The sequence below is a fragment of the Ictidomys tridecemlineatus genome, chromosome 3 (genome assembly GCF_052094955.1).
Source record: "Ictidomys tridecemlineatus isolate mIctTri1 chromosome 3, mIctTri1.hap1, whole genome shotgun sequence".
In the NCBI taxonomy this organism is placed as follows: Eukaryota; Metazoa; Chordata; class Mammalia; order Rodentia; family Sciuridae; genus Ictidomys; species Ictidomys tridecemlineatus.
This window is the reverse complement of record NC_135479.1, coordinates 168410860-168437520: the sequence shown is the minus strand read 5'-3', so window position 1 is coordinate 168437520 and position 26661 is coordinate 168410860. Positions and strand designations below refer to the sequence as shown.

General features: G+C 36.6%; 1 protein-coding gene across 2 annotated transcripts in view; it reads right to left on the bottom strand.

The window, feature by feature from the left end:
• Positions 1-21662, bottom strand: part of Gabrr3 (gamma-aminobutyric acid type A receptor subunit rho3) — a 50454-nt gene extending 28792 nt beyond the window's left edge. The window contains exons 1-4 of one of the 2 annotated variants that reach the window (XM_078044410.1): positions 21208-21662; positions 12351-12463; positions 5231-5298; positions 3090-3313 (exon numbers count right to left, since the gene is read on the bottom strand). In XM_078044410.1, coding sequence (XP_077900536.1) covers positions 3090-3313; positions 5231-5298; positions 12351-12463; positions 21208-21332 — 530 coding nt within the window. In that variant the 5' untranslated portion in view covers positions 21333-21662. The remainder of the gene's footprint in view (positions 1-3089; positions 3314-5230; positions 5299-12350; positions 12464-21207) is intronic. The other variant, XM_021734221.3, reaches the window with a different exon arrangement.
• Between the last annotated feature and the right edge of the window lie 4999 nt (positions 21663-26661).

Genomic DNA, 26661 nt, shown 5'->3' with positions numbered 1-26661 from the left:
GCTGCTGTACTATGATCTTGCCTCAAAGTAGAAACTTTGCTACCCAGAATAGCAGATCAGAGGTTCATAAAGGCCTCCAAGCAAGTCTGCAAAAACAAAACAAAACAAAAACAAAAACAAAAAAACAAACAAAAAAAAAACCAAAAAACAAACGGCAACAGATGCTCCCACCCAGGGTGCTCCTGAGATAATCAGAGGAGTAGAATTATTTTATCTTCTGTGGCTGAATTCTACTGTCAAAGTCATACACCAAAACACCAAGCTAGGGAAGAGCCGGACAGCTTTATGTAAGTGAAATACATTCATTCTGGTGCATTCCCAGTGTTTTAAAGCTGGAAGGGACCTGTGAGGTCTTCCCGCCAATCTCCTACATAGTCCACATAAAGAAATTAATGAGCAAGGATTTAAGGTGGCTAGGCAATGTCAGAACCAAGCCTGGAACCAGGTAATCGGACTCTGAGCTTGGATTGGCTCTGTTCTTGGCTGGAAGAGCTGTGCCAACAACAATTTTGAATCTTCCTGAGTTTGGGGATATCCAAGACCACCCTCAAGGTCAACCACTCATTAGACTCACAGAACTCAGCAAAGTTCTTGTACTCATGGTTCCCTTTACTACGATCAAAGAATTAAAATAAACAACAGGAAATGAGCACAGGGCAGGGTCCAGGGGAAATCAGGAGCAAGTTTCCAGTTGTTCTCTTCTAGTGGAGTCATGTAGACAAGTCTTCATTCCCTCAGCAATGGTGTGTGACAAACCAGGAAAGGTCATCTGAGCCTGTGTCTATTATGGTTTGGATACTGGGTGTTTCCCCAATTATGTTAATGCAGTAAAGTTCAGAGGTGAAAAGATTGAATTGTGAGAGCTGTAACCTAATCAATCCATCCTAGTTTGAACGGACTAACTGGGTGGTAACTGTAGGCAGCTGTGGAACTATAGAACGGAGGGGAAGGAATCATCTTTCCTGCAGCCCTTTACCCCTGCTCTTTCTGCTTCCTGGCCACTGGGCCTGGAGCAGCCCTCCTCAGCAGGCCCTTCCTCTATATAATGTTCTGCCTCACCTTGGGCCCAGAGCAATGGAGTCGGCTCACCATGGACTGAACTGAGCCAAATAGACTTTTCCTCCTCTAAGTCATTCTTGTCTGGTATTTTGGTCACAGTGACACTAAATGACTAATACAGTGTCCATAGTTTTAATTGAGAGTTGGTCATAGAGCCATGGTTGACTACCTACATGGCTGACTTTAGTCTCTAGCCCTCCAGAGGATACACAGATACCATATATCCCTCAGAACCGCCACAAGTCACATTGTGAGTGTAGGATTATCTGACTTGACCCACAGACTACAGCTAAACAAAAAAAATACTTTAATCCGGTAGAATATTCCAAGGGATTAGAGATTACCTTGCAGGAGACAGTCAAGAGCCAAATCTTTTTTTTTAGAATATGAAAGGTAAGAAAAATCCAGTGAGTTAATCATTTACCAGTCATCCCCTCATCAAAACAAATTAAGACACTTGATTCTTTGACCAAATATTGTTGTTCTGCCTTCAATTCCTAGTGAGAACTGACTTTAATATTTTTGAGTCTTTTTTTTTTTTTGGTTCTAGGGATTGAACTCAGGGGTGCTTTACCACTGAGCCATATTCCCAGCCCTTTTTGTTTTATTTTGAGACAGGGTCTCAGTGCATTTCTTAGGGCTTCATTAAGTTGCTGAGGCTGGGTTTGAACTTGTGATCTTCCTGCCTCAGCCTCCCAAATGGCTGGGATCACAGGCATGTGATCATAGGCATGAACCGCTGTGCCCGGCTTTTTTAAGTCTTCTGTTACTCCTGATTTAAAAGTCCCATCGAAAATAGTACTTTTCATTAATTTCACTTAGAAAAACATTGACAACCTTTATAAAATGGCAAGCAACAGTTCCTTGGTACAAGATTTTTTTAATAGGAAAGAGAACCTATAATAGTTTTCTGTTGCTACTGTATGAAATTAAAACACACTTGGTGGTTTGAAACAATAGAAATTTATTCTGTCACACTTCTTGAGGCCAGAACTCTGAGGTCAGTACCACTAGGCCAAAATTAAGGTATCAGAAAATTCTTGTTCCCTTAGAAGTTCTGGGGGAGAAATCCATTCATCTAACAACTTCTGGGAGCCATCTGTATTCCCTGGCTGTGGTCATTTTGTTTGCGGCTTTCCTGAGTCTATCAACTTTTCTCCGCCTTTCTATTTTAAAGATACTTATGGTTGCATTCAAGTGCCAACCAGACAATCCAGGATAATCTTCTTGTTTTAAGATCTTTAATTTAATCACATCTACAAGGTTGGTTTTTTTTTTTTTTTTTTTTTTTTTTTGTGTGTGTGTGTGTGTGTGTTTTGCCATAAAAGGTAACCTTCACAGGTTCCAGAAATAAAGAGATGGATATCTTTTAGGATGTCACTTTTCCAGGCTACTACAGAAACTTCTGAGACTTCTAGGACTTTTAAAAAAGTTGAATGGCACAGGTTTACTAAACATTTTTAGAATATGTCACTCAGTATGTAGAGGACTCATTTGGTTAAAAAACATATGGAACATTAAAGGTGGAGGGCTATGAATACATAATATTAGAACAAAAAAGAGGAAACTAAAGTAAATAAAAAAGAGGAAAAGGAAATAAACAAATTAATACTAACTTGGATAATGACTATGCCTTCTCGTGAAAAATGAAGAACACAGTCAATTATTAGGCTAGCTCGAGATTCAAACACCGTTTGGTGTAGAGAGGCGGGGTGAAGCTGGTGAAGAGAAATAGCAGATTTGCATACCTAGAAAATTGTAAACCAGATTTTTAAGTATTTCTAAAGGTCAGTTTCAGTCTATTTGTAAGATCAACGTATACCCATATACCCGGAATGGCTATAGTTAGAATAGGACACTGATCTTTTAAAATCTGGGTGTTAGAACCAGAGAACATGGCACCTTCTCTTGTGCCTCATCACCATTAAAGCGACAGCAGTGTGGTCAGTGTAGTCAGAAGTGAGGCCCACCAGCTTCCGTGTAGATGCCTGTGGTCCAGGGAAGCAAAGGCAACTGAGAGCCCTCCTTACCTGACACTGAAGAGGACGTTTCCATCAGGGTCGATGCGCAGCATGAAGTTCTCCACAGTCGTATCATGGATGAAGGATCTTTTAGAATGGACGAAAAAGATGTCAGGCACCCAAATCTTTTTGATCAATCTGTGGTCAAAGGTCATGCTTTTATTTGTTTTGCTAGGAAAGGAGAGCCTCTCATCTTTCCAGTAATGCCTGAGGTAAAAAGTCATTGTAAAGTCCTAGGCAGAGAGAAAAGGAGACCAATCAAAACCAGTAGAAATGGGGCTCAGGATCAATACTCTTGGTTCCAGGAGTGATTGCCATGAGTGTTGATGACTTGTAGGCGACTGACATATATTGTATTTTCAGGTAGGTTTAGGATGAAGCTAATGAACTTGTTTTGTGAGCTTCTCCTTCACATGGACTTCAGTGAATGCTGAGAGTTCCTGGAGTGATAGAGTATTCATGCTGGGAAGGGAAACCATGTTATCAATGGGAAGCAATTTTATGTGAGCATTCTGACTAATCCCCTGAATAGACTGAAAATGAAAGGGACCTGAAACTTCAATATTTTGTCTATTATTTTATTGTTTTATTTTATTTTATTGTGATTTCTTATTTTGTTTATTATTTTATTGCTTATTCTAAATATCCACTTTTCAAATTGTTTTAGTATTCCTAATTTTGTGTTATTTCTGATAAAGCACATCTCCCAAATTGAATAAACTATAGTCATGCAAAAACCTGGGTACAGTCTCTATTAGAGCTAGTGGAAAGCAAGTTATCAGAGGTCCTGGGACAAAGACTGGCTGAATTCAAGCATGGCCTGGTTTCCAGGGCCAATGAGAGGGAACAGCCTCCATCTAAAGACATTTAAAATGAAATTTCTTAATACTTAAGGTCCAGGAGGATCAACATTAAAATGCAAACTATGTGCAAAGCATAGCTAGAAGCTGCATCTTACTACGTACTAGGGTACCTGGTGGAGATCTTGTCATACACTTGCACTTGCTAGAAACAAAAGAAATGCATCAATAGGACATGGTGGAAAAGGCAGTGGAAGTGAGGAGAAATAAATGAAATGGAAAGTATGATTCAGATATAAGGAAGTCCAGCAATTAGGTGAGAATAGAGAAATGGACGCTGAAGGTTTACAACTATAAATATTTCTTCATTTAGCATAGATAAGTAAACAAAAAGGGGCTAAACAAAACCCCGAGACTACATTAACACACAAACAGAAGAGGAAAAGGAGTGTAGGCCTGTGCATGGAAGTTAGCTGCCAAGTCACGAGGGTTCTTGGAGTAAAACCCTGAAAACTATATAAACAAAAATGGCTCTTGTCATTATGTAGATAAGGAAGATAATTCTTGTCATTATGTAGATAAGGAAGGTAATTCTAAGTTGGGAATAGGGAAAATAAAATGGAAAAATTACAGTAGAGGATATTAAAACATTAAAAATGGCTAAAATGAGAAAACCAGGAGTAAGGGAGGCAAAGATTTAAAAAGTAAGCCTGCCAAGTGGTGTAGGAGACAGAGAGAGACTACAGGGAAGGTGATTGAGATTAGCAAGTGATCTGTGTCAAGTTTTAGAGACAGTGGTGGGTAGAGAGTACTCCATGAAAATAATATGGTTGTTTCATTGCAAAATAAAATTGTGATAATCTCTTCTGTATTTCTAGGAAATACAAGGAAATAGAAGCACTTTTCTTAATTTTTAGTTTCCTGAGTCAAAAAATCCTTTGTTGTTTACAGATAAGCAAAATTAATATCAGTTGAAACTTCTGGAAGCAGCTTATGAAGCTTGGTTCATTAGTCTTTCTATGGGTAAACTCACACCTTTGTGATGACATAGTGCACATACATCATGGTTATCCTTCTAATAAATTGCTCCAAGTTCATATTATATAACTAAATACATTATGATGTTCTGCAGTGCCTCACTGCTGAAAAACTACTAGAAGGAAAAAGAAGAGTAGGAAAGGAATGGGAATTGTAATCAAAGGCAGAAAGAACTGAGTAGAAGCAGACAAAATAACTACAACCCTATTATTATTGAGCAGAGTAGGAAAGATTAATGTATGTATAACTCAAATGATTTATTAAAACACCAGTGATTTTGCTACTATTGATCTCATACTTTCAGAAACTTACCATGTTAACTTCTGAAATGCTGTCAATGCTTTCAACCTGGACATCTATACCTACTGGCACTGGGGACCCTACAGAAAAAACAATGGGTAAAATGTTGAGAAATGCATGCCAATCATTTTGGAAACTGTCAAAACAGAGAGTGTGCATTGTTTATATGTTGCAAATGAACAACATTATTTTTTGAGTTTCTTGAAACAAAAATTTTTTCCATTTTCTATTGAATGAATTACTATACATTCGATTATAACGATAAAAGCATACGAGTAAACAAATGTTATTCCAATAATCCTTTGTCATTTGCTTGGGAACCTCTCAATATTTTTCTTTTGTAGTATAGAAGTGATGTCCCCAGTTTTATTTTTCATTTTATTTATTTATTTATTTATTTTAGCTAGTAGTGGAAAGGTTGATGTTTTGAAAACATATGAAAAATTATGCATTTTATAAGGTCATGGTCATATCTTACAACCAGGGAGTATCATAGAGTAACTGACTCTGGGCAGTGTTGAAGTGTTTTCTCTCCTTCTGAAAAACTCAGCCTCTTTTACTTGTACAGTGGTTGGCAAACTAGAAGCACACAGATGGCAGTGCCAAGCTATGCATAGACACTATGGATTCAGACACATCGATCTCTTCACAGATCATCAGCAACAAAAGGCTGCACCTGGGAAGAAGAAGACATCCTCGGAATGCATTTGAAGAGACTATACCAAAAGTCAGAACTGCAGCAATTATGTACAGGAACTGCTGAGACTTGGTTGCAGTGGGATCACCAACGTCAGGTTCATGGGCCCAGAAAGACTGAAGGATAACACAGTCCAGACTGGGTGATACTCTGGCATTAATTAACTTTCTGTGTGAGGGAACATTGATGCTAATAGCTTTATCATTTAGGTTTAAGTATGAAATTTGATGCATATATATGTTAACACAACTTTTATACTTAAACATATAATCTTCATATACTTTGTTTTCGTAATGACCTACTGTCAACCTTATTGCCTATATAGTCTTGAGTTAAAAAAACACTTTAAATAATTGATGAAAAATACAAATCCTGCATAGAGAAATCTCAGCTAGCTGTTTTAGTCAATGTTCTGGGATTTGGAGAAATCAGGCAGAGGGGTTGGAGGGGAATGGAGAGGGCATGGGATTATAAATGATGGCCAAATGTGATGATCATTATTAGCCAAAGTACATGTATGAAGACACAAATTGGTGTGAATATACTTTGTATACAACCATAGATATGAAAAATTGTGCTCTATATGTGTAATAAGAATTGTAATGCATTTTTCCTCTCATATATAAATAATAAAAAAAATAGAAATGAGGCCTAAGAAACTTTCTTACTAGGCTAAATAATACTTGGAAGTGCTACATGTGATGAATGAATGCATAAATTCAATGGCCTTTTAAATACATACCACTGTGTAAAACAAGCTGTCTTGCTAGTATATGTCACTCTTCTGTGACTCCCCTAGTAATTGACTCATGTTACCTTCACTATATGGACACTATATTTGCTTTTTTGTTTTATATATCCATAAAACCACTATCATTCCTCACTTAGAAGGGTTTCAGCATGCCAGCCACTTCTCTGCCACTGAAATCTCTTCTTGCCTCTACCTTCAGGAATACCTTACTTGCATCTTAACCTCCAATTTCTTCCTGCTAGATTGAATCAATCATTTCTTATAATACGAGTGGTAACTCTAAATAATGTTGTTTACTTGTCAGTTCGGATTGAGTATTAACTTGGAAACAGCTGAATATTATTCCTTTATAGGATTCAAATTTGGTGGCTTTTTAAAAACTTTTTAATCAAATTAGTAGAATATCAGAATAAAAATTCATAAAAATATCTTGTCTCTGGCTCTGCTTGGTATTTCATAGTAAGTAAACCTTCCCACTAATTCTAATACTCCAAGGGAATGAAATATTTGGAAAGGTCTTAGAAAGCAGCAGCATGTCCTAGATAAAGATCCAGCACTGAAGCCACATAGACTTGAATTTGAACCCAGCTCCACTATTGTTATGTGATGTATAGTAAGTGACATCTCTAAGCTTGGTTTCCTCACCTATAAAACCTGAGGAGTAATGATCACTGTAGAATCTCATCTGTGGCCTCTCTCTGTGCTTCTCGACCCTACCATGAGCTGAGCAGCTTTCCTTTACTGAGCCCCTCCCCCAGTATGAGTTGCCGAACCTCTGGCCCAGAGTAATGGAGTTGGCCCTCTATGACCTGAGACCTCTGAAATCGTGAGCTCCAAATAATCTTTTCATCCTCTAAGTTTTTCTTGTCAGATGCTTTGGTCACAGCCACAAGAAAGATGATGAAAGCACTGCTGATGACTATTTATGCAAACGGTGAACAATGTTTGAGCTGCCTTCAAGGACACAGACAAGCCTGTGTGGGTGAAGCATTGGGTCCTTGCGTTGTTGGAAAGCTGGTTTGACAGTGGAGCTAAGGCATGACTTGTCCATTAGAGATGAGTTCCTAAATAGTTTATTCTTTCCTCCCTCCAGATTTACACTGTTCTCCTGGGGAAGAATTCTGAGGCAGATGCATGTCCTCAGAACTGCCTGCCCTCATTTCTATCTCCCATGAGCTCCATGTCCAGTGACAACTCACTTCTTGGTCTAAGATCTATGCTCTGGCTCCCTGAGGACCAAATGGAGGGTCGGGGGATGTGAAGGCCAGAGGCAGAAACACAGAACTTTGGATCCACATAAAATTCCCAAGATCCTTCCTTTTACAAGTATGCAGCTGAGTGAAGAGAGAAAGTGGCAGTAAAAGATGTATTAAAATGAGGTTTGTAGCCAAATAAGCCTAAGCTAAACAAAACTTCTGTGAATCCCTTAATACCGCAGATATGAGTTTTACTAATCTGTAAAATAGGGAAAAATATATACCTTATATGCCTGTTGTTGTGAGACTCCATGAAGAAATGCATGTCAATTCCTTAGCATCCCCATCCAAATGGCTTAAACAACTTTCACTCTTAGATCAGTGATAAATGTAAAAGCATTAATAATGATAATTTTATAAGCAGTTTTATTAAGCCTATATGTAAAATATAATAAAAATGAAAAAATATCAAGTTTTCTGATTCTGACGTTGCTTGCCTAGGATCACTAACTAGGTACACACACATTTATAAACCTTTTTATATACATAAAGCTATAAAATCAATCTGTTTCTTTTTATGCAGGCTGGAATAACGCAGGTTAAATACATCTCATTTGCATGGTTCATTTAAAATACATTATGTCACGTATTATCTCATGTTATTATAGCAACATTTTTAGTTCCACTTGGCATATGAGGGACCTTATACTAAGAGGCCACCTACAACCCTGCCTGAAACCAAAGCTGGTTAATTACAGGGATATTACCAAGTCCTTCTGACTCTCAGTCCTCTTATGTGACAAGCAGAGACCGCACAGGCAGCTTTTAATGTTTGCTTTTGTTTCAACTCAGTAGCCAATATCTAGAGACTGCATTGATTTCACTTTGAGGAAACAAAGAAATCGTCATCTAGAAGACTAAAACAGAAACCCTTAGTTATGGGAGATGTAATGGGTAGGGAAAACATAAATAAAGAAAATGAGCTGCAATTTATAACCCAAGTTAAACAAAAAGCTCCCCTAAATTTATATCCTCCTGTTTCCACATAATGAGTCAATTAATCTTCTAATGCTTTATAAAAGTAAAAAAAAAAAAAAACACTGCAGCAGCAGCTGGTTTTGATGTTAAAGCTAATTAGGAAAACACATTAAGGCAAGGGAAGTGCTGAAGTTACATTTAGATCAAGAGGGAAGAAGTATGTTCATGTGTTGGTGTTCTGGACAAGTATAAAGAGAGAGAAGAGAAATTAAAGATCATCTTTTATATCCTGCAGTCTGATTTCCCCATGGAAGGCAATCATATGGGAACATGGAAATGGGTCACTGGTATAAGGAGCTGTTAAGAGGAACAGAGGCAAGAGAAAGTTAAGAACTATATTTCACAGAGCTTCTAGACTGACACTTCTGACCAAAATTATGAATTTTTTTATGCCTGAACTGACTGAATACATAAGCCATTTGAGCATCATTTAGCCCCAGTCTATGATTGTCAGAAAAATTTCTTAATTGTCAGATGATTTGCCACCTGTCCCTAAGTAGCAGATTTCAATTGCATTTTTAATAACCTTGCAAAGTAGCCTTAGGAAAAGAATATTTCAAAAATACATTATCACTTAAAAATATCTTAACAGATCAAACAAAGGGGAACTTTAGGGTTAATTTTATGTTGTTCTGTGGGCTGGGGATGATACAGGTGATGGAGAGTAAAGGCATATGTTTTGAGATAATAGTGGTGGTTAGGCATTTAATAATCTCTAGCAGCAGGTCTCAAACTGTCAAGCATAGGTGAATCACCAGGGGATCCTGTTACAATGCAAGTTTTGATTCAGGAATCCTGAATTGGGGCCTGAGCTTCTGCACTTAGGAGAACTCCCCAGTGATTCTGCAGCTGATCCTTGTACCAGTTTGAGAGAGGGGTCTGCGGGCTGCTTATTTCAAGGTTCACATTCAAGGACAGTGATTCTGTCACCGACTCTGACTTTCAGCGGCCTAAAGTAATCCCTTCAGAAACTCTTTCCTCTAGAATAGAAAGTAATTTGACTGAGGAACTTAACCTGTTAGGAATTAGGGCAGCTTTTGGAATTGGCGTTTCCACCGTGTCGAGCTTCCAGCTGTAGCGCCTGAGACAGTTGCAACCATTCCCGTGCCACTGGCGCCCTCTAGTGGCTAATGAGACCAGTAGCCGGCAAGTTTAACTGGGTTTCTGGCCTCTAAGAGGTGATGATAGAAGAAATATTTCACAAAGTTTTCGTAAAATCATACAGACCAAGGAAGAGAACACCTGAATGGTGGTTATAGGGCATAGTATACAAACTTTGGGAAAATTTGATGGGGTGAGAAACAGTCCATTGAGAACAGTGGAAAATTCAAATATCTTTGGAATTTGGGAAAGATAATATATTTAAGAAATAGTGAAGGAGAGAAAGAGAGGCAGAGGGAGATGGATAAGGGAAGGAAGGAGGAAGGGAGGGGGAAGAGATATAGATACAGATATAGATAGAGATAGAGATAGAGAGATAGAGATACTAGGAGGAAAGAAAATGAACACAGTTCTAAGTTTGTGAATTTCAAGTCCTATACAATCTTAAATTAGGATTTAATAAGTGTCAGAAACGAACAGAAAACAAAACACAAAAAAATTAAACTCACTAACATTTAATGTGATGCTGATAATCTAACACAGTGGTTCTCAAAATGTGATTCACATACCAGCAGAATCAGCCTCATCAAGCAACTTTTTAGAAATGCAAATTGTTGGAGTCACCCAGTTCCAGTGCTTCAGAAGTGCTGTGGGTGGGGCATGGTAAGGACCCTTCATGTGATTCTGATGTTCAGGAAAGTTTGAGTCTCCAATGTAAGGAGTTAAGATCAAGTCCTTAGTGTTGCAACCCAATGGATTTCAGAAAATTTTTTTTAAAAATCAAAACATGACAAAATAGCCCTCAACATACAACTAATTTTAAAAAATTCCTGTTAACAAATTATGTATCAAGGGCATTTACAGGCCTGTTGGCCATAAACACAATATGACAGGAGGATGAAATGTCCTCCACCCCACTTGAATGGTGAGTTGTTAGTTATTCATCAAAAGTTATTCTGTTTTACAGCCAAAGGACCTTGCTTCTCCCCCTCATCTACACTGCTCTAGCTGCAGATTTCCAGGAGTCTGGAAAGTTGTCAGTTCAGGAATTTTTGGAGTGGAGTCTTTGGGTCAATGAAAAGGGAATCAGTTGGGTTCCGAGAGTTCATTTTAACTGGTTGATTTCACCACACCCTGCACATTACTGGAAAACTTGGTGCCCTCAGTGATGTGGAAGAATCTGAAGGGAATACACTTTGATCCAAGCACACACCTCTCCCAGGGCCTCCTCCCATTCCTCTGACTTGTCACTGCATCTTTTCTACCACTTACTACTTCCATGGTCTTGAGCAAATCTCCCAAACTCTCTAAGCCACAGTTTCCACACTGGATTATTAAGAGTTATGATAGTGCCTATTCCACAGGCTCACTGTGACAGTGAAGTAACAGTGCATTTCAGGGCTTAACATACTACCTATTTTTTTTCCGGTTATCAATTTTAATCATTAAAAGTGACAAACAGCAACAATAGTTCAGCAAAATTGGTTCATAGGGAGCCATGGCATTTGATATACTGTAGTTCTTCCATGAAAGTCAGGCATTCTAGCTCATAAGAATATTGAACAAGATTTCATAATTAACATCATGTTATTGAATTTATACATTGTGCATAAAGAAGTAAGCTGGTATTGAGGTAAGACATATTTATTCACTGTTTATTAAGCACATTTTATCTACAATGGTGTGCACAGTAGAAAGCACTTATGGGGATTGAGTTACCCCATTAGGTCCTGCTTTTGGCCCACCTAGAAAACTGAAATTGAGCCAGGCATGGTGGCATGTGACTGTAATCTCAGCCACTTGGGAGACTGAGACAGGGGGATTGCAAGTTCAAGGCCAGCCTCATCATCTCAGCAAGGCCTTAAGCAACTTAGTGAGAGCCTGTCTCAAAATAAAAATAAATAAATAAAGAAAAAGGGCTAGGTGTATAGCTCAGTGGTAAAGCTCCTGGTTTCAATCCCCAGTACCCTTCTCTCCCCACCCCCCAAACTGAAACCGAACAACAAATATACCATTTATGGTAACTTTGAAATATTTTTTATAATCCTATTATTTTGAGAAAAGTAATAAATGTATGATTAGTAATTCTCATTATTACCATCATTAATGTTATTAATGATAATAAATTACACAGTAAGTTCTAGACTATGATTTCCAAACCATTTTAATGACCTGTGTCTATTTCATTCAAGTGAAAATGGATATGTTTCTAATTGTTCTCATTCAAAAGAAGTCATTGTAATTTTTTTAACTGATTGTCTTATGTTTGATTTTAATTGCTTCTAATTTTTAACTCCATTTTAGCAGTACAATGAGTTTTAACATGAGTTTTATAAAGATAATACTCACCTCCAAATCCAGGTCTTATTGCAAAATCATGGTCCTCTATGTGGAGGAGTTGCTTATATTTCAGGGGCCTCACTTTGGTACTGTCATCCTTCCTCATTCTAGCTTCTTGTTTGCTGTCCCACCCCAAAAGAAAAATAATACTTTTGAGATATATACGCTTTTGAATTAGGTGGGGGTATTAGAGCTTGAACTCAGGGGTACTTTACTGTTGAGCTACATCCCCTAGTCCTTTTTATTTTTTCTCTTGAGACAGGGTGTTGCTAAGTTGCAGAGGTTCTCACTAAGTTTCTGAGGCTGGCCTGGAACTTGAGATGCTCCTGCCTCTACCTCCCAAGTCACTGGGATCATAATGGTGTACCACTGTGTCTGGCTAACTTCTGGATATTTTTGTTTATGTTATCCATCTGTGCTCAACATAGCCTGTTCTGAAATAATTACATAAAATCTCATTTCCTGAGTTCATATTATGCAAATAGCAGTATTTACTCTTTATTATGTAAGGATGGAGCAGGTATGATAAACCAAATTTTGGAGCACTCGAAATGACACAGTGAGTATAGATTTCATGTCCAAATAGGCAACATTTCTCACAGTGTGGTTGATAGTCTTGGGATATCTCAATTACTTGGGTGAAGGTGGTCAAAATTCACATTCACATATTCATGGACCCCCATCCCAGAACAACTAAATCGGCTTTCATGGAAACAACCAAGTCATTACATAATTTTTTGGGGATTACTGAAGTTGAACAGTCTCTGTATTAAAACAGTGAAAAAAAAAATAAAAGCATTGCAAAATTGTAAACTGATGAGAAAAATGTTTTACAAAGACAAAATAAAAAGAAAATTTGGGAGCAGGCTGAAATCCTGGCAGAATGACTTGCAGAGGTTCTAAGACACAGGGATGGCAATGCTTGGACTCACGCAAGCCAAACTGTGAAGGATGTAAAGTGTATTTTTAACCATAGTTCTCTAGGGTAAAGGCAAGGTGACAATGGCCTCTCTGAAAGTGTCCTGATGTGGGAACAAAGTCCTGGCTCCCTGGGTCTGTGAACTTGGGCACACTGCTGGATTCTCAGACTCACTTTTGCCCTGATGTACCTGCTTCCCAGCGACACTGTGAGTGTGGAGGCAGTGTCTGGGAGAGCCCAGCTCCTCTGTGAGCTGCAGTCTTCTTGTGCAGGAGACTCTCTTCAGACTCTCCTCCTAGAAAAATATCATGGTGGTCTGCAGCCACAGTAAGGCAAGACTCTCATGGGACTTCTGGGTGAATCTAGTGACTCTGAATTCCCAATATCCATCTGGATAAACAAATATCTTCTTTAAGCAATCGAGGTCAATTTTAACTCTAGACTGCTGGAGGCAATTTATTTATTTATTTATTTTTTGGGGTACTGGGGATTTAAAAAATTTTTTTTGTGCCTGTAATTGAAACCAGGGTGTTCAACACTGAGCTATACCCCCAGCCCTTTTTATTTACAGACAAGGTCTTGCTAAGTTGTTGAGGCTGGCCTCAAACTTGGAATCCTCCTGCCTCAGCCTCCTGAAAGGCTGGAATTCCAGGCCTGCACCACCATGCCCAGCTGGAGACAATTTTCTAACTCAGTAAAATTACTTTGGTGGGGGAGAATTTCAGTTTGTGAGCAGTTGAAGAGATGTGTCTGGGCATGTGTTCTCCTGAGATCATCCAGTGTGGTCTTTCAATGGGGGCAATTTCTGGAAATCTCTGAGGTCTACAGACATACTTTTCCTAATGATAGGAATAAAGAAACTGGGAGGAAAAAAATCTGATGTTGGTAGAAGGCATTAAGTTTGACTCTAAATATGTCAAGACATTTTATCTTATGAATAATGGAACACATAGAACTATTTCTTTCAAGAAGCTAAACTAGAAAAAATCTTCCAGGGAGCTAAAATGAACTATTTATTTAAAAAGTAATAGCAGCTGGGTTTTATTAAATGCCTACTATGTTCAAGGCGTCATGGCAGATGTTTTGTAAATATTATCTTCTTTGGCATGCATCCAAAACATCTGGTTTCCTGGGCCTGATGCCCACAGTTTCTGATTCAATAGCTTTTGAATATGAGAATTTGCATTATAACAATTTCTCAGGAGAGCAACTGCCCTAGAAAATAGTGGACATTTAATAAAAGCTACTTATTTGCTATTATTTTAAGAAAAATGGAAATGTAACTTTGTCAACTTAAGAAAATTACTCCTTTGCTAATAATATTTTAATAATACTATTAAATGACATGTCACTAATGTACCTTTTATAAAACTTATCTCTCCATGAGATTGAAAAGGATAAATTTTAATTAAGAATTCCAAGAACACTGAACACAGAGACTGTTGTGAAATTCTCTCTTGGCAACACTTGAAAACACAGGCATCTGTTTTTGACCTAAGGGCTCTTCTGATACATATGTTCCATATTTATCTATTTTTGCCATTTTTTAAATCTCATCTATTTCCCAAAAAGGAATTTGGTGCTTGTACACCTACCCTCTAAAGGAATTTTGGAGATTACCTGCTTCTCCACATATACTTAAATAGACCTCTTCAGTTTTTCCGTCATAAGTTTTAAAATTACTTAAATATTTATGAATAGGAGAAAACTTATATTCATCATTTAAATGTAGCCAATGAATTTGAACTACTTAAAAATATATAAGCAAACTCTTATTTAAAATATTAGAAATTTTATAGTGTTTCTATAATTAGTGATTACTCTTTCTTTTCTTCAAACTTGTCTTTCCATCTTATTTCTCTCATAGAAATTTATTTATGTATGTATGTATGTACGTATGTAAATACCAGGTAAATACCAGAGATTGAACACAGGGGGCTTTATGAAACCCAGGGCACTTTACCACTGAGTCACACCCTCAGTCCCAAGTCCCCCTTTTTGAGACAGGGTCTCACTAAGTTGCTTAGAGCCTTCCGAAGTTTATGAGGATGGCTTTGAACTTGAGATCCTTCTGCTTCTGCCTTCTGATCTGCTGGAATTATAGGTATGTCATTGTACCTGGCTTCTCCATAGAATTTTAACCACCCCATAATATGTCTTCTCAAGAAAACTGTGTGTAGATTGAAATTAGCTTTTTGTTTTATTTTGTTTTCTATAACCATCAAAAACGAAGCAAAGCATGACTGAGGTAAATATAAATTCTTATTAAAATTAAGAATGAAATTTTAGTGGAAACACATTTGTTTATGGAATGATGGTATATTTTTCCTAATTCTTTTATGTATAAGTGAATAGATGTTACTTATTGCTAGAATGAAACTGGGTTTATCAAGAATTTTGTTTCTATTTTTTATTTTTAATAGATGAAATGTTGAATACATTTGTTCATATATATGTAAGTATATGGAATTTAATATTTTAAATGTTGGCTTAGCAATGTGACAATTATTTAAATTTCTTCTGACATGTTTTTCAAATTCACATTGTATTAATTATCAACAGTCATTTTTAATGGGTTTTAACTAACAAATTAATTAGGTTCTTTCTCTCTAGTTTTGTTGGAAGCAAAAAAATAGTAAATCATCTAGTTTGGAAAAGGATGCATCATATAGTCATCCCTTTACATTTTGGGTGGGGAGAATGTCTCTTTAACCCAGGAAGTTATTACACACTGGAGCAATGCACAGAGTAGGATCTAGGAAGAGAGAGAGGTACCCTTTAACTTTTTCAAGTTGGACAGAATAATCACTGAAGACAGCTGAGTTTTCAGGTGGAGTTTTAGCAAAAAGGTCAAAAGAAAGTTAAACTGTTTAAAAACTATGCATGTCCACCTGTCTCTCAGGTAGCCTGCATGTTCCCATAGAGATAAACCTCAGGAATATAGATGCCTGGTTTAAAGGCCTCTGGCTTATCAAAATACATTAAAAAGTTAATGAAATAAAGAAAGAAAACAAAAAAAGAAGCAAATACGTTTACTGAACAGCAAATATTTATTTCTGTTACTTATATATGCAGAGCATAAGGTTCAGCCCAGAACTTTCTAGTCTTATTCCAGGTATGCAATATTTTAAACCATTCTGTGTAACTTCTGGCCTCTTCCCCATTCTAGAAGAAATGACTTCAGTTTTCATAGTTACTGAGAGAAAGCTATTGAATAACTTCTGTCTGAGAAAAGGCTCTTCCAGAAGTCCTGATGGGATCAAACAAAGAAATCTCAATTGATGGAAGATGGGTACACCAGCATTCTTAGTCTTTGCCTTAGCCCACAAAGTGCTGTGAACATTGTTAGAGAGACAGAGGTGTACATCTTGGTAATAGTTGAGGTTTTCCTCTGACTTAGGACTTAGTCTTAAGTCTCAGGGGAACTAAGAAGGTCTTTGAAGAAGACATACTAGGGAAAGATTTTTAAAATACTGGAATTGGTTGACAGAAAACAAAAACACCTAACTCATTCTTATGCTTTAGACTTTCATTAATAAAAGGAAAAAAAGTCTCATATTAATTGAGTCACACTTTGTTGGATGCTTTACAGAACTGTTTTCCCAAGAGTTTGGAGACCTGTATATTTGATTATTTCACTAGAATCAGAACTTAAAAACAACTAGGCCTCACATGAATAGACTATTTACCCAAGGGAGGTTGTAATTAACAAGTATATTTAAAAGTTTAATTGAAAGGGTTAACAGTGAGACACCAATTAAAACTACAACTACTATTTTATATTTACTAATGCATAGAAGACAAAAAATAATGTTAGTGCCCTATACTGATAAGGATATGATGAAATGGGAGTATTTAAACCTTGAAGGTGGGAGAATAATTATTGGAAAACTCTTTTAGAATTTAATCTTAGGAGCCATAAAGATATTTTATATGCTTTGACTCAGTAATTCAATTCTAGAAAAATTATAATTTTTATTAGTAGAGGAAATAAAAACATGAGTGCAAATATTTATTGCTGTTACTTATAGCAGTGCAAAGCTGAAAATAAATGTTCAATACTGAAGGAGTTAATTCTCATTCTTTACTTCCAATTAGTAATATGAAGTGTTGAAAAATATTAGAGTATCTATGAAGCAATGAGGAAAATGCTTAATTTAAGAAAATATAAAATACTTTCTATGCTGTAACTTAAACCAGGTATATGAATTAGGATTGAAAGTCAATTTAGAAAAGAGAAGCATAATGGAGATTATTTTGGTACTTTTCTTTAGAAAAATACAAAATATTACAAAAAAGTTTATTAGAGCGATAGATGTAAATCCAAGGAATAAAGTAAAAGTAGTGGGAAAATCAGTTGGTTCAATGTTTGATTAAGAAAATCTTCATAATTATGGATCCAATGTTTATTTCCAGGCCCCTGATGCTTGTGAGGTGCCTTAGAGAGGACATGGCACATTAAATAGAGTGACTCTTGTGTCCTTATGTAAGGGCTCCTGATCACCTGAACTCTGAGAATGCATACTTGACTTTATTCAATAGTCCATTTTTTAAAAAGGAAAAACCTATGCAGATGAACGTTTCTGTGAAAGAGCCAACCAGGAAAAGTGCTCCAGTTGAAACACAGCAGTTCCTATATCTCCCTTAGGTCTCTGTCAGCTCACAAGTTCAGTGGCGAGGCCTCAGTTTCCTTATTTGCAAAATGAGAAAATTGGACCAGATTAAGAGCTAGTCTGCAGACATATTTTGGATATCTCCCATGATGTATTAAATTGGAAAATCTCATATGAAAACCGGGACTCCTGTTTCCTTTGAAAAATCAAGAATATCTGGTAACACTGTGCTCAAATTCTCTTATAAGAGGAGCCTGAACCTGATGAGACACACCTCAGAAGAGCATATATCCTGCAATTGGAGTTTCTGTTTCTCTCTTCAGTCTTACTTGCTTGCAGTTGCACTTGAATTTGCAATCTCTAGGTCCTTACTGACTTTGACAGTGGGTTTAGGGAGATGTTGATAGTTGTTTAACAAGTGGCTCTCCAGATTTAAAAAAGCCTTGGTTTGTAGTGTTTATTTACAACAAGTGAATTTTTTTTTTTATTTCCAGAAGTAGAATACTTCCACAAGTTACTAAACTTCAAGACAGAGATTGCCCCTATTATAATACATAACAATATGGTATGGAATACTATGGACTAGCATATTACAGACTAATCCAGTATGGCATAAGATGATATGGCATGGTATATTGAAGTAATTCTACCATAGAGATATATTAAGCCTAAATAATCTCAAGACCTTAGACGATAGCCAAATTTAGTAAAGTGATTAGGAAGTGGTGAGTTAAATATTTGCCTTTGAATTAAAAATAACTTATTTAATTATGAATTTGTACAACTTAATTTTTAATAATTTTTTAACAGCATACAAATTTTATGAAAACTTATCAAGCTTGGTGGCACAGATTCTAGTGCTCTGCTGATTATTCTTAAGGCCAGGGTCAGTGTGTCATTTCCATGGTATCCTCAACCCCCAACGCAGCACTTTCATGTGAAGGTCACTCAATAAGATTGTTGAAAGAAAGACTAGGTATTCATTGAGTCTATATATCTCCTCCTTTTTGCATTACTAGGGAGCCAGATTTTCTCCTCAGGCAAAAGAGAGACATTTTCGTTTGCCAAAACTTTCTTTGTTCACGTTCTTCCCTGCTTTGTTTTTAAGAAATAAAGGACATTTTGAAGCAAAGATTTTAAAAGAAATCTTTAGATTAAGAAAAGTGAATGTTCATATAACAAATAAAGTCATATTCCCAATGGAAAAAAGTTAATAACAAAGCACTTAAGGGCTAGATTGCATGAAAGTAGGTTCAAGATGATGTGTATAAATTCAAAGTGAGGGATAAAAATGCACTACATAATTTTCAAAGGAAGACCATGACTTCCTTTCATGTTCACTCTGTTAGTTCTTTTGCATTATGAAGGGGTAGATTATTAATTCATTCATTTCTTATTTGTTGGTGATCAGGTTGGATGTTGGGGAAAAACCCTCACATAATAAATCTTGGGCTCTTTTCTCTAGAAACTACCCTGTATAGTAATTTATGTATTTTTTGTCAAATGCTTTAGAATCTGCACAAGAGATCCTGAGTGACAGCTCAGAAATTGGCTGGCTGTATTATTCACTCAGGGAAAGTGCCTGGTTTCATTCTAAGTGGCTACTTCTGGTTTACTCGGTCCCCAGTGCCCTACAGGATTTTTCTTTGAAGAACAAAAGAAGCAGATATAAATTTTAATGAATTGTATTCTAGTTTGTGGCTCACAGGGGCATTTCATTCAGGATATAAAGAAGCGAAAACAAACATGTTAGACCTCTTGTAGCAGAAACCCGGAGGGGGGTGGTTCCTCTGGAGGAAATCTGGCTTGCATAGACTGTAAAATTTTCTCTTCCTTTTAATGGGATCTAAAACGAGGCACTTAACAGAAGAGAAAAATTTCCACCCTGCCACAGAGAATTTATGTTCCCTTACTGTCCTTAAAAGACACCTAAAAAGGACAGTGGGCAGATTTTTCTGCAGAGACACTGCTTTCAATACTGTCCTTAGTTTCTGCCATTGACAGTGGGCCACGACAGTGGATTAGCTTCTATAACAATCTTTCTTCTCATCTAAACATTTACTCTGCAGATTGGAAAAAATCCCCCACAGTTTAAATGGTACATGATATTTAAGCAGTCTTCATTTATTTTAAAATTAGATAAAATATACTACATGAATTTTATAAGTAATCTGGAAAAAAAAAACCCACATAGTTTGGTGGTAGAATACTATAGTTCCCAAATATTTTCTTTTCTAATTGTCCCAGAGAAGGCTCTGAAGTGGTTAAACTGTACAAGACCTTACCTCATTTCAAATCGGGAGTCTGGGAGAATGGAAGGAAAATGTGGGAGGAAGGCCTTGATTTTTAAGAGCAGAGCAGGAAGTCAGGACTCTAGTCACTCTTCCCTTTCAATGTTGGTCCATTAAAATTTCAGAAGACAAGTGTTACAATCCTATATTCTCGTTCTTAATCTTCTGGTGAATATTTTTTATAAATATTCAAGGTGTGAGAGCAATCTGGCTGAAACCTTTGTCACTTCATTGACTGCCAGAATTGACTGGAGGATATTACTCCTCTTCTTCCCTCACTTTCTCCTTTTGGGTCTTTTTTCAAAATTTTGTAAAAAAGGGAAGACCTTTCCAAAGACATTCCTTGTTTTTTAAGCATGTATGAGTAATAGAGTGACCAATATTTTCAGGTGCCAATCTGAAGGGATTCTTGGAACTGTAGTGCTAAAATCTGCAAAGTCCCAGCAAGTAGTGAGTGATGGGTTGGTCACCGGAACAGATAAGTACCTTCCTCACCACATATCCAGAAAACTCTTGGGGTTATTTATGGCAAAATAACAATGGTGATGTGTTGATATTTTGGAGGGTATTTTTAATGTGTGGAAACTATTCTCCAAAGACAACACATGGCCTTAATGCCTTTTGATACTATCTCAATATATGATTCTATATGCTAGTACTTGACATTAAAAGAAGTTGCCACTTAGACTATTTTCTACTAAAAAAATCTGAAGAAACATTAAATGTCATTATTAATAATAATTGTATTACTCATGGAAGAAATACGTTTTCTGAAAGAGGATCCCTACATGAACCATTTAATGATATTCTCCAAAAATTGGTTAAAAATAAGCATACAAACTCTAGCAGAGATGCAGGATTTTTCTCTTTCTGATGTCCACCAGGGGGTACTTATTTGGATGAGTGAATGCTATTTTCAGAGATAGACACTGCCTCAAAGATGTATTTCCATTAAAGATATGTTTCTGGATTTCCAATAGGCCTGAAGCAGCTGATAAGAAAAACCAGAAAATACTTGCATGGACTAAACTGTGGAGTCTTACCGGGTGTGTTTCACTGAAGTGGAGCACCGGTGAGAGGTCTTCTTGGTGTGAGAAGTAGCAAAAGCATTTGATATTAATGTGATCCAGATGCAGGTGAAGAAGATCAACTGGGAAGCGAGGACCATCTCTTCCAGAAGAAAGGAATGCAGGTGGATGCAGCTAGTATTGTTATTGAGATTTCTTCTTCATGTGTCTTTAAAAAAATAGATAGCATGCCAAGTTAAAAAAAAAAAAAAAGAGCCACTGCCTTCAATACTGTCCTAGTTTCAGTAGATTAGATAGAGTCACATCATTTACAGGCTCATGTCTGCCTAGATCATCTGAAATTTAAAGAAAACAAGGCAGATTTTTCATTTTCGGTTTACAACCTTTAGTCCCTCTTTGCAGGGAGGGTTCTTAGTGAGATGCTTTATCCCTTCCCTATTCAATAAACTCTGGGCTGCAGTCCTGGGTAGACAAAGAAGTGAGGTTAGGCATTAATCCTCTTAATCCAATGCAATATCATTTGAATAAATTTAATGACTCTGTAAAGTAATATGCTTAATATGAGAAAAATATGATCATTAATCTTAATTACACATTTCAAGACTGTTTTTTTTAACCCTATGACTCATTTTAATCCAGAAAGGAATCCTTTTCTCCCCCAAAGCATACAGACTGCTGTAGCACAAACAAAATATTAAATTATTACTTTTGTCAGGTAAACAATCATATTTTAAGATGATGGCCTATTCAATATTTGAGAACAAAAGTGATTCAATTTAGCCAGGCATGGAGGTGAACATCTGTAATCCCAGTGGCTCAGAAGGCTGAGTCAGGAGGATTGGGAGTTCAAATCGAGCCTCAGCAAAAGTGAGGGGCTAAGCAACTCAGTGAGATTCTATCTCTAAATAAAATACAAAATGGGGCTGGGGATGTGGCTCAGTGGTTGAGTAAGTACCCCTGAGTCTGAGTTAATCCCCAGCACCCTACCCCCCGCCAAAGTGGTTCAATTTAAGGTTCAGCATAGTAAGCAACCTAATAAATAAGAAATGACTTAGTCCTGAGCAATGTGCAAAGCACATACTGTTACTATTAATTTATGTACGTATGCATTTCTAAAGATACTTGCCCACATCAAGCAGAAATATTCTCTGGAAATATTCCCTGCATGTAATGCAAAGTACCAGTGAATGCATATGTCAGTAAAATTAAATTTCTCCAACTGGAATACCACAAGGTGAGCAGTGTAACTAATAAGTGACTTGTTCACTAGGATTTAGGAAGAACGTCATTTTCTTCCCAGAATACAGTGTTGTGAAGGAATTTCTCAAATTTTTAAAAAATATTTATTTTTCAGTTGTAGTTGGACACAATACTTTTATTTCACTTATTTATTTTTATGTGGTGCTGAGGATCAAACCCAGGGTCTCACATGTGTGAGGCGAGCACTCTACCTCTGTGCCACAACCCAAGCCTAAATGAAATTTCTTAAAACCCTTTTTTTTCCCACATTGGCATTATCGGGTTTTTAAATGTTAATCAACCCAATGGTTTTTGTAGTTTTAATTTTAATTTCCTCAATAGCTAGAGAGTTTTGGACAATTTTTCATGTATTTCTCTGTCAGTAAGCATTCTTCTTCTTTGTTGGGTCAATGGAAGGACAATAAGAACAGTTGCTGGTCTTAACTACTGTCATTTTGGAGGATAGAGAATTACACTGTGGAAACATCTCATTCAGAGTTTGTTTTCAATATCTTCCACTTCAGTATTCTGATGGGATCCAGGGCTCTGGCTCCTTGGCCCCAGTACTTAGATCTGCTGTTTGCCCTGAGTACCCATGATCTGTACCAGCACTTCCCAGAGAAGTTCTTGGCTATCCTGGAGATGTTGTGTGGAAAGTGTTCTGTGCTAAATGAGTTAGTGGAGTGCTATACACGTTTTATTTCCCTATCAAAGAGGCACAGTTCTCATGTGGTACAGTGAAAGTGCTCTTGTTTTTTAGTAACAAGGAGGATGTAAGTTCACAAACCTATGCTCCATCCCTATCTTGCTCCATCTTTTGGGACCACTGACACACCTAGTCTCTCTCCACATCTTGAAATGCTTTCTTCATCTGACTTCTGGGATTCTCTACTCTTGTTTTCCTCCCTCTCTGATCATTTTCGCTCAGTCTGATTATCAAATTCTCCCTTTTATGTCAGATCTTATAACACTGGAGTGGCCATAAGCTCTTGGGTGCTTGTCTTGTCTAGCAACTCAATCCCTTAGTGATCATCAAGTCTTTAGACTTAAAAGTTTCAGTTAGGAACATTAATCTTACAAAGTATATTGCACATCACAGCGACCGTAGTTAATTATAGTGTATTGCATATTTCAAAATTGCTAAAAGAGCAGATTTTAAATATTTTCACTACAAAAATGGTTAAGAACATGAGGTGATATATATATATATATTTATTAGCTTCCTGTAATCATTCTGCAATAGATGCAATTATCAAAACAACACATTGCAGGCCACACATATAATTCTTGGCCAATTAAATATAAAATCCAAATGAAAAAGAATTGTAAAGAAATCACATCTTAGAAAACCCAAACTAAAATCATCTAAATACCAAGTGTTCCCAATTTTATATCATTAGTCTTGGCTCTTATCTCAAAATTCCAACTCTTATCATCCAGATTATCTGTATTATAAATTCTCCTAACAAATTTGAACCTTTGCTCAAATGTCATTTATTTATTTGAAACATTCTGGTCACTCTTTGAAAAAATCAATATACTTCTTTTCTTTCTCAAACATGTGTTACCAGTCTCTCTTAGACCTCACTTAGCATGTTTTATATAATATATATGTATATATATAATATATGCATTTATATTATATTACTATATAACATATATAATAAAATATATGTATACCTATACAGTAAAATATGTTACATATACAATAAAATATATGTATATGTATAAAATGAAATATATTGTTCAGTCTGTCTCGTCTTGCTAGAATGTGAGTTCTATAAGGAAATGATATTTGTCTGTTTTATTCTCTGGGGTATCGCAAGCACTTATAACCATCTTTGGCATAAAGTCAGTGTTTAATAAATATTTGTTGAATAATGAATGAATGTTAATATAGTAAAGAGTATAGGAAAAACCCTATTTAATTCTGTGTTTCTCTAACTTACTTTACCTCAAATCCCCCTTGAAAAAAATTCACAATAGTTACTAATATTTTTACAGAAGTGCTCCTTCAGAATACCCATTTGGGGAAATTCTGACTGACAGGTCAATCCGTGCTTAACATATCTTTCTCATCAAAATTCTACAACCTACCATCTTAAAACTATCTTTGATGAAACATTAGTAGTTGATAAAGAATAAGCAAGACATTAAGAAGGAACTCCTAGAAGCAACAGCTTCACCTGAAAGAACGAACCTCTAAAGTAGTAGCTGTCTGCATTACAGAACTCAGTGGAGCAATTGTTTTCAGAAATATTTGAGAGATCATATGCCTCTTCACTTCAATTCTGATAGGATGTCCTGGGTGTCTCCTTATGCACAGTAGAGACAAATCAGTGATGAGGATTTGTCTGACCTTTTTATTGAAAGACATTTTCTGTGCCAACTACTTATATGAATATTAGCATTAAGGAAGAAACAAAAGCAGTTTATGTTTTTGGTGATTAATTTTATGTGGAAAATGATTTGTGTAACAATAAAATAAGGCAATGACTTAAATTAGAAAGAGTTGGCTCATAGATGGTCTTAGGGTTTTAGTTCAATTACAACAAAGCATCTGTCTCTGTTGCTGCTGAGTTGGCTCCTTAACCTTATCCCGTTAGTACTCTCCTTTGCAAGCCCAGTAAGCTTCTTAAGGAAAAAAGCAGAAAACCACATCTGTCAAAATTAGAAAGCGGTAACTACCAGGAAACAAAATGAGTCATAGGATCCCTGGAGAATTTTGCAATAGCTTACACTCTCCCTTGCACAAATTGCCTCCTGTTCACTCTTCTTCCACTCTGGTGATGTCAGGCAGTTTGAATTTTTTTTTTTTTTGGCAAGGAGCCAAAGAGAAAACTTGGAATAGCATGGCTTTATCCCTGATATTCATCTCAGAATATGTAGTTATTATTATACCTAAAAAGGGGAAGTGAAAGAAACAAAACAACTGAAGTTTTATTTAACCTTTCTTAAATATGTCTAATCTAAACAAATCCCAAGCTCCCAGAAGTTTCCCAATGTGGCTTCAGGATGTCACGTAGGCAAAATACATTGAGCTGAAATTGTAGTCATAAAATATTGAAATAGAAGGGACTTTGGAAATCATTTAGACTAACCCTTCCCCCATCCTTCTATCTTTTATCTACCATCCATGGTATTAGTGGAGAATAGTTTCTAGGACAACTGAGGATGCTAAAATCCAAGGATGCTTACACAGCACACATTATAGGCTGTGTGCCACCATGTCTGGGTGCTTTTGTGTATTTTTTTTTTTGCTTCAAAACTACTACTACTACTTCTCCTCCTCATAGCAATTGCATATAATCTGCACCCATAGCCTAACATACTTTAAATCATTCCTAGATTACTTATAAGGCCCAGTACAATGTACATACACTGTAAAGTATACATGTAAATAGTTGTTATACGGTAATGTTTAGGAAATAATGATGAAAAAAATGTCTGTACATGTTCAGTACAGATGCAATTGTTTTCTGAAAATTTTGGATCTAGGGTTGGTTGAATCCATAGAAAGGAAGCTGTGGATATGAAGGGCCAACTGTGTGAATGAACTAAGGCTTTAGAGACATTAAGTGATCAGTCCATTTGCTTTGATTTTTTAAAAATTTACTTGCTTTGGTATGTTGGAAATATAATTGAATGTGACAAGTACATACAGTAGGGGGAATTCTCTATTCACCCAAAAGACCGCCTCACACAGCAATCCTGTTTTCTCTTCTGGTTCCTAGCATTCCTGGAGCTCCAGTACAGCATCACTCCATTCTATCATTCTATTTTCATTCCCTTCACACCATTCCTGAGATAGAGAATCCGCTGTGATAGGCATGATACATGGAAGAATCTTGCTCCCTTTTAGAGGAAAGTGAGTGCCTGGCACTGAAGCCCAGCAATTTTCTTCATGGTGTAATAGTGAAGTATAACCACTAGATGGAAGCAGAGGCCACTTAAAGGGTAATAGTACACTATCACCACTAGATGGAAGAAGAGGCTACATAGTTCCATACAGATCTCAGTGTTGTCAAAGTACTGTCTTCCTTATGAAAGGAAAAAATTGAATGATGAATTGTTTGTAATTAACAACACAAGCAACATGAAATGAAAAAATTAATTGTGTAATTCCAGAGGACCCAGGAAAGAAATAAAAATTATGGTATATAAAAGAGAAAAGAATGGGAGTGGGGTTAGTCTAAATGATACCCGAAGCTCCTTCCATATTGATATTCT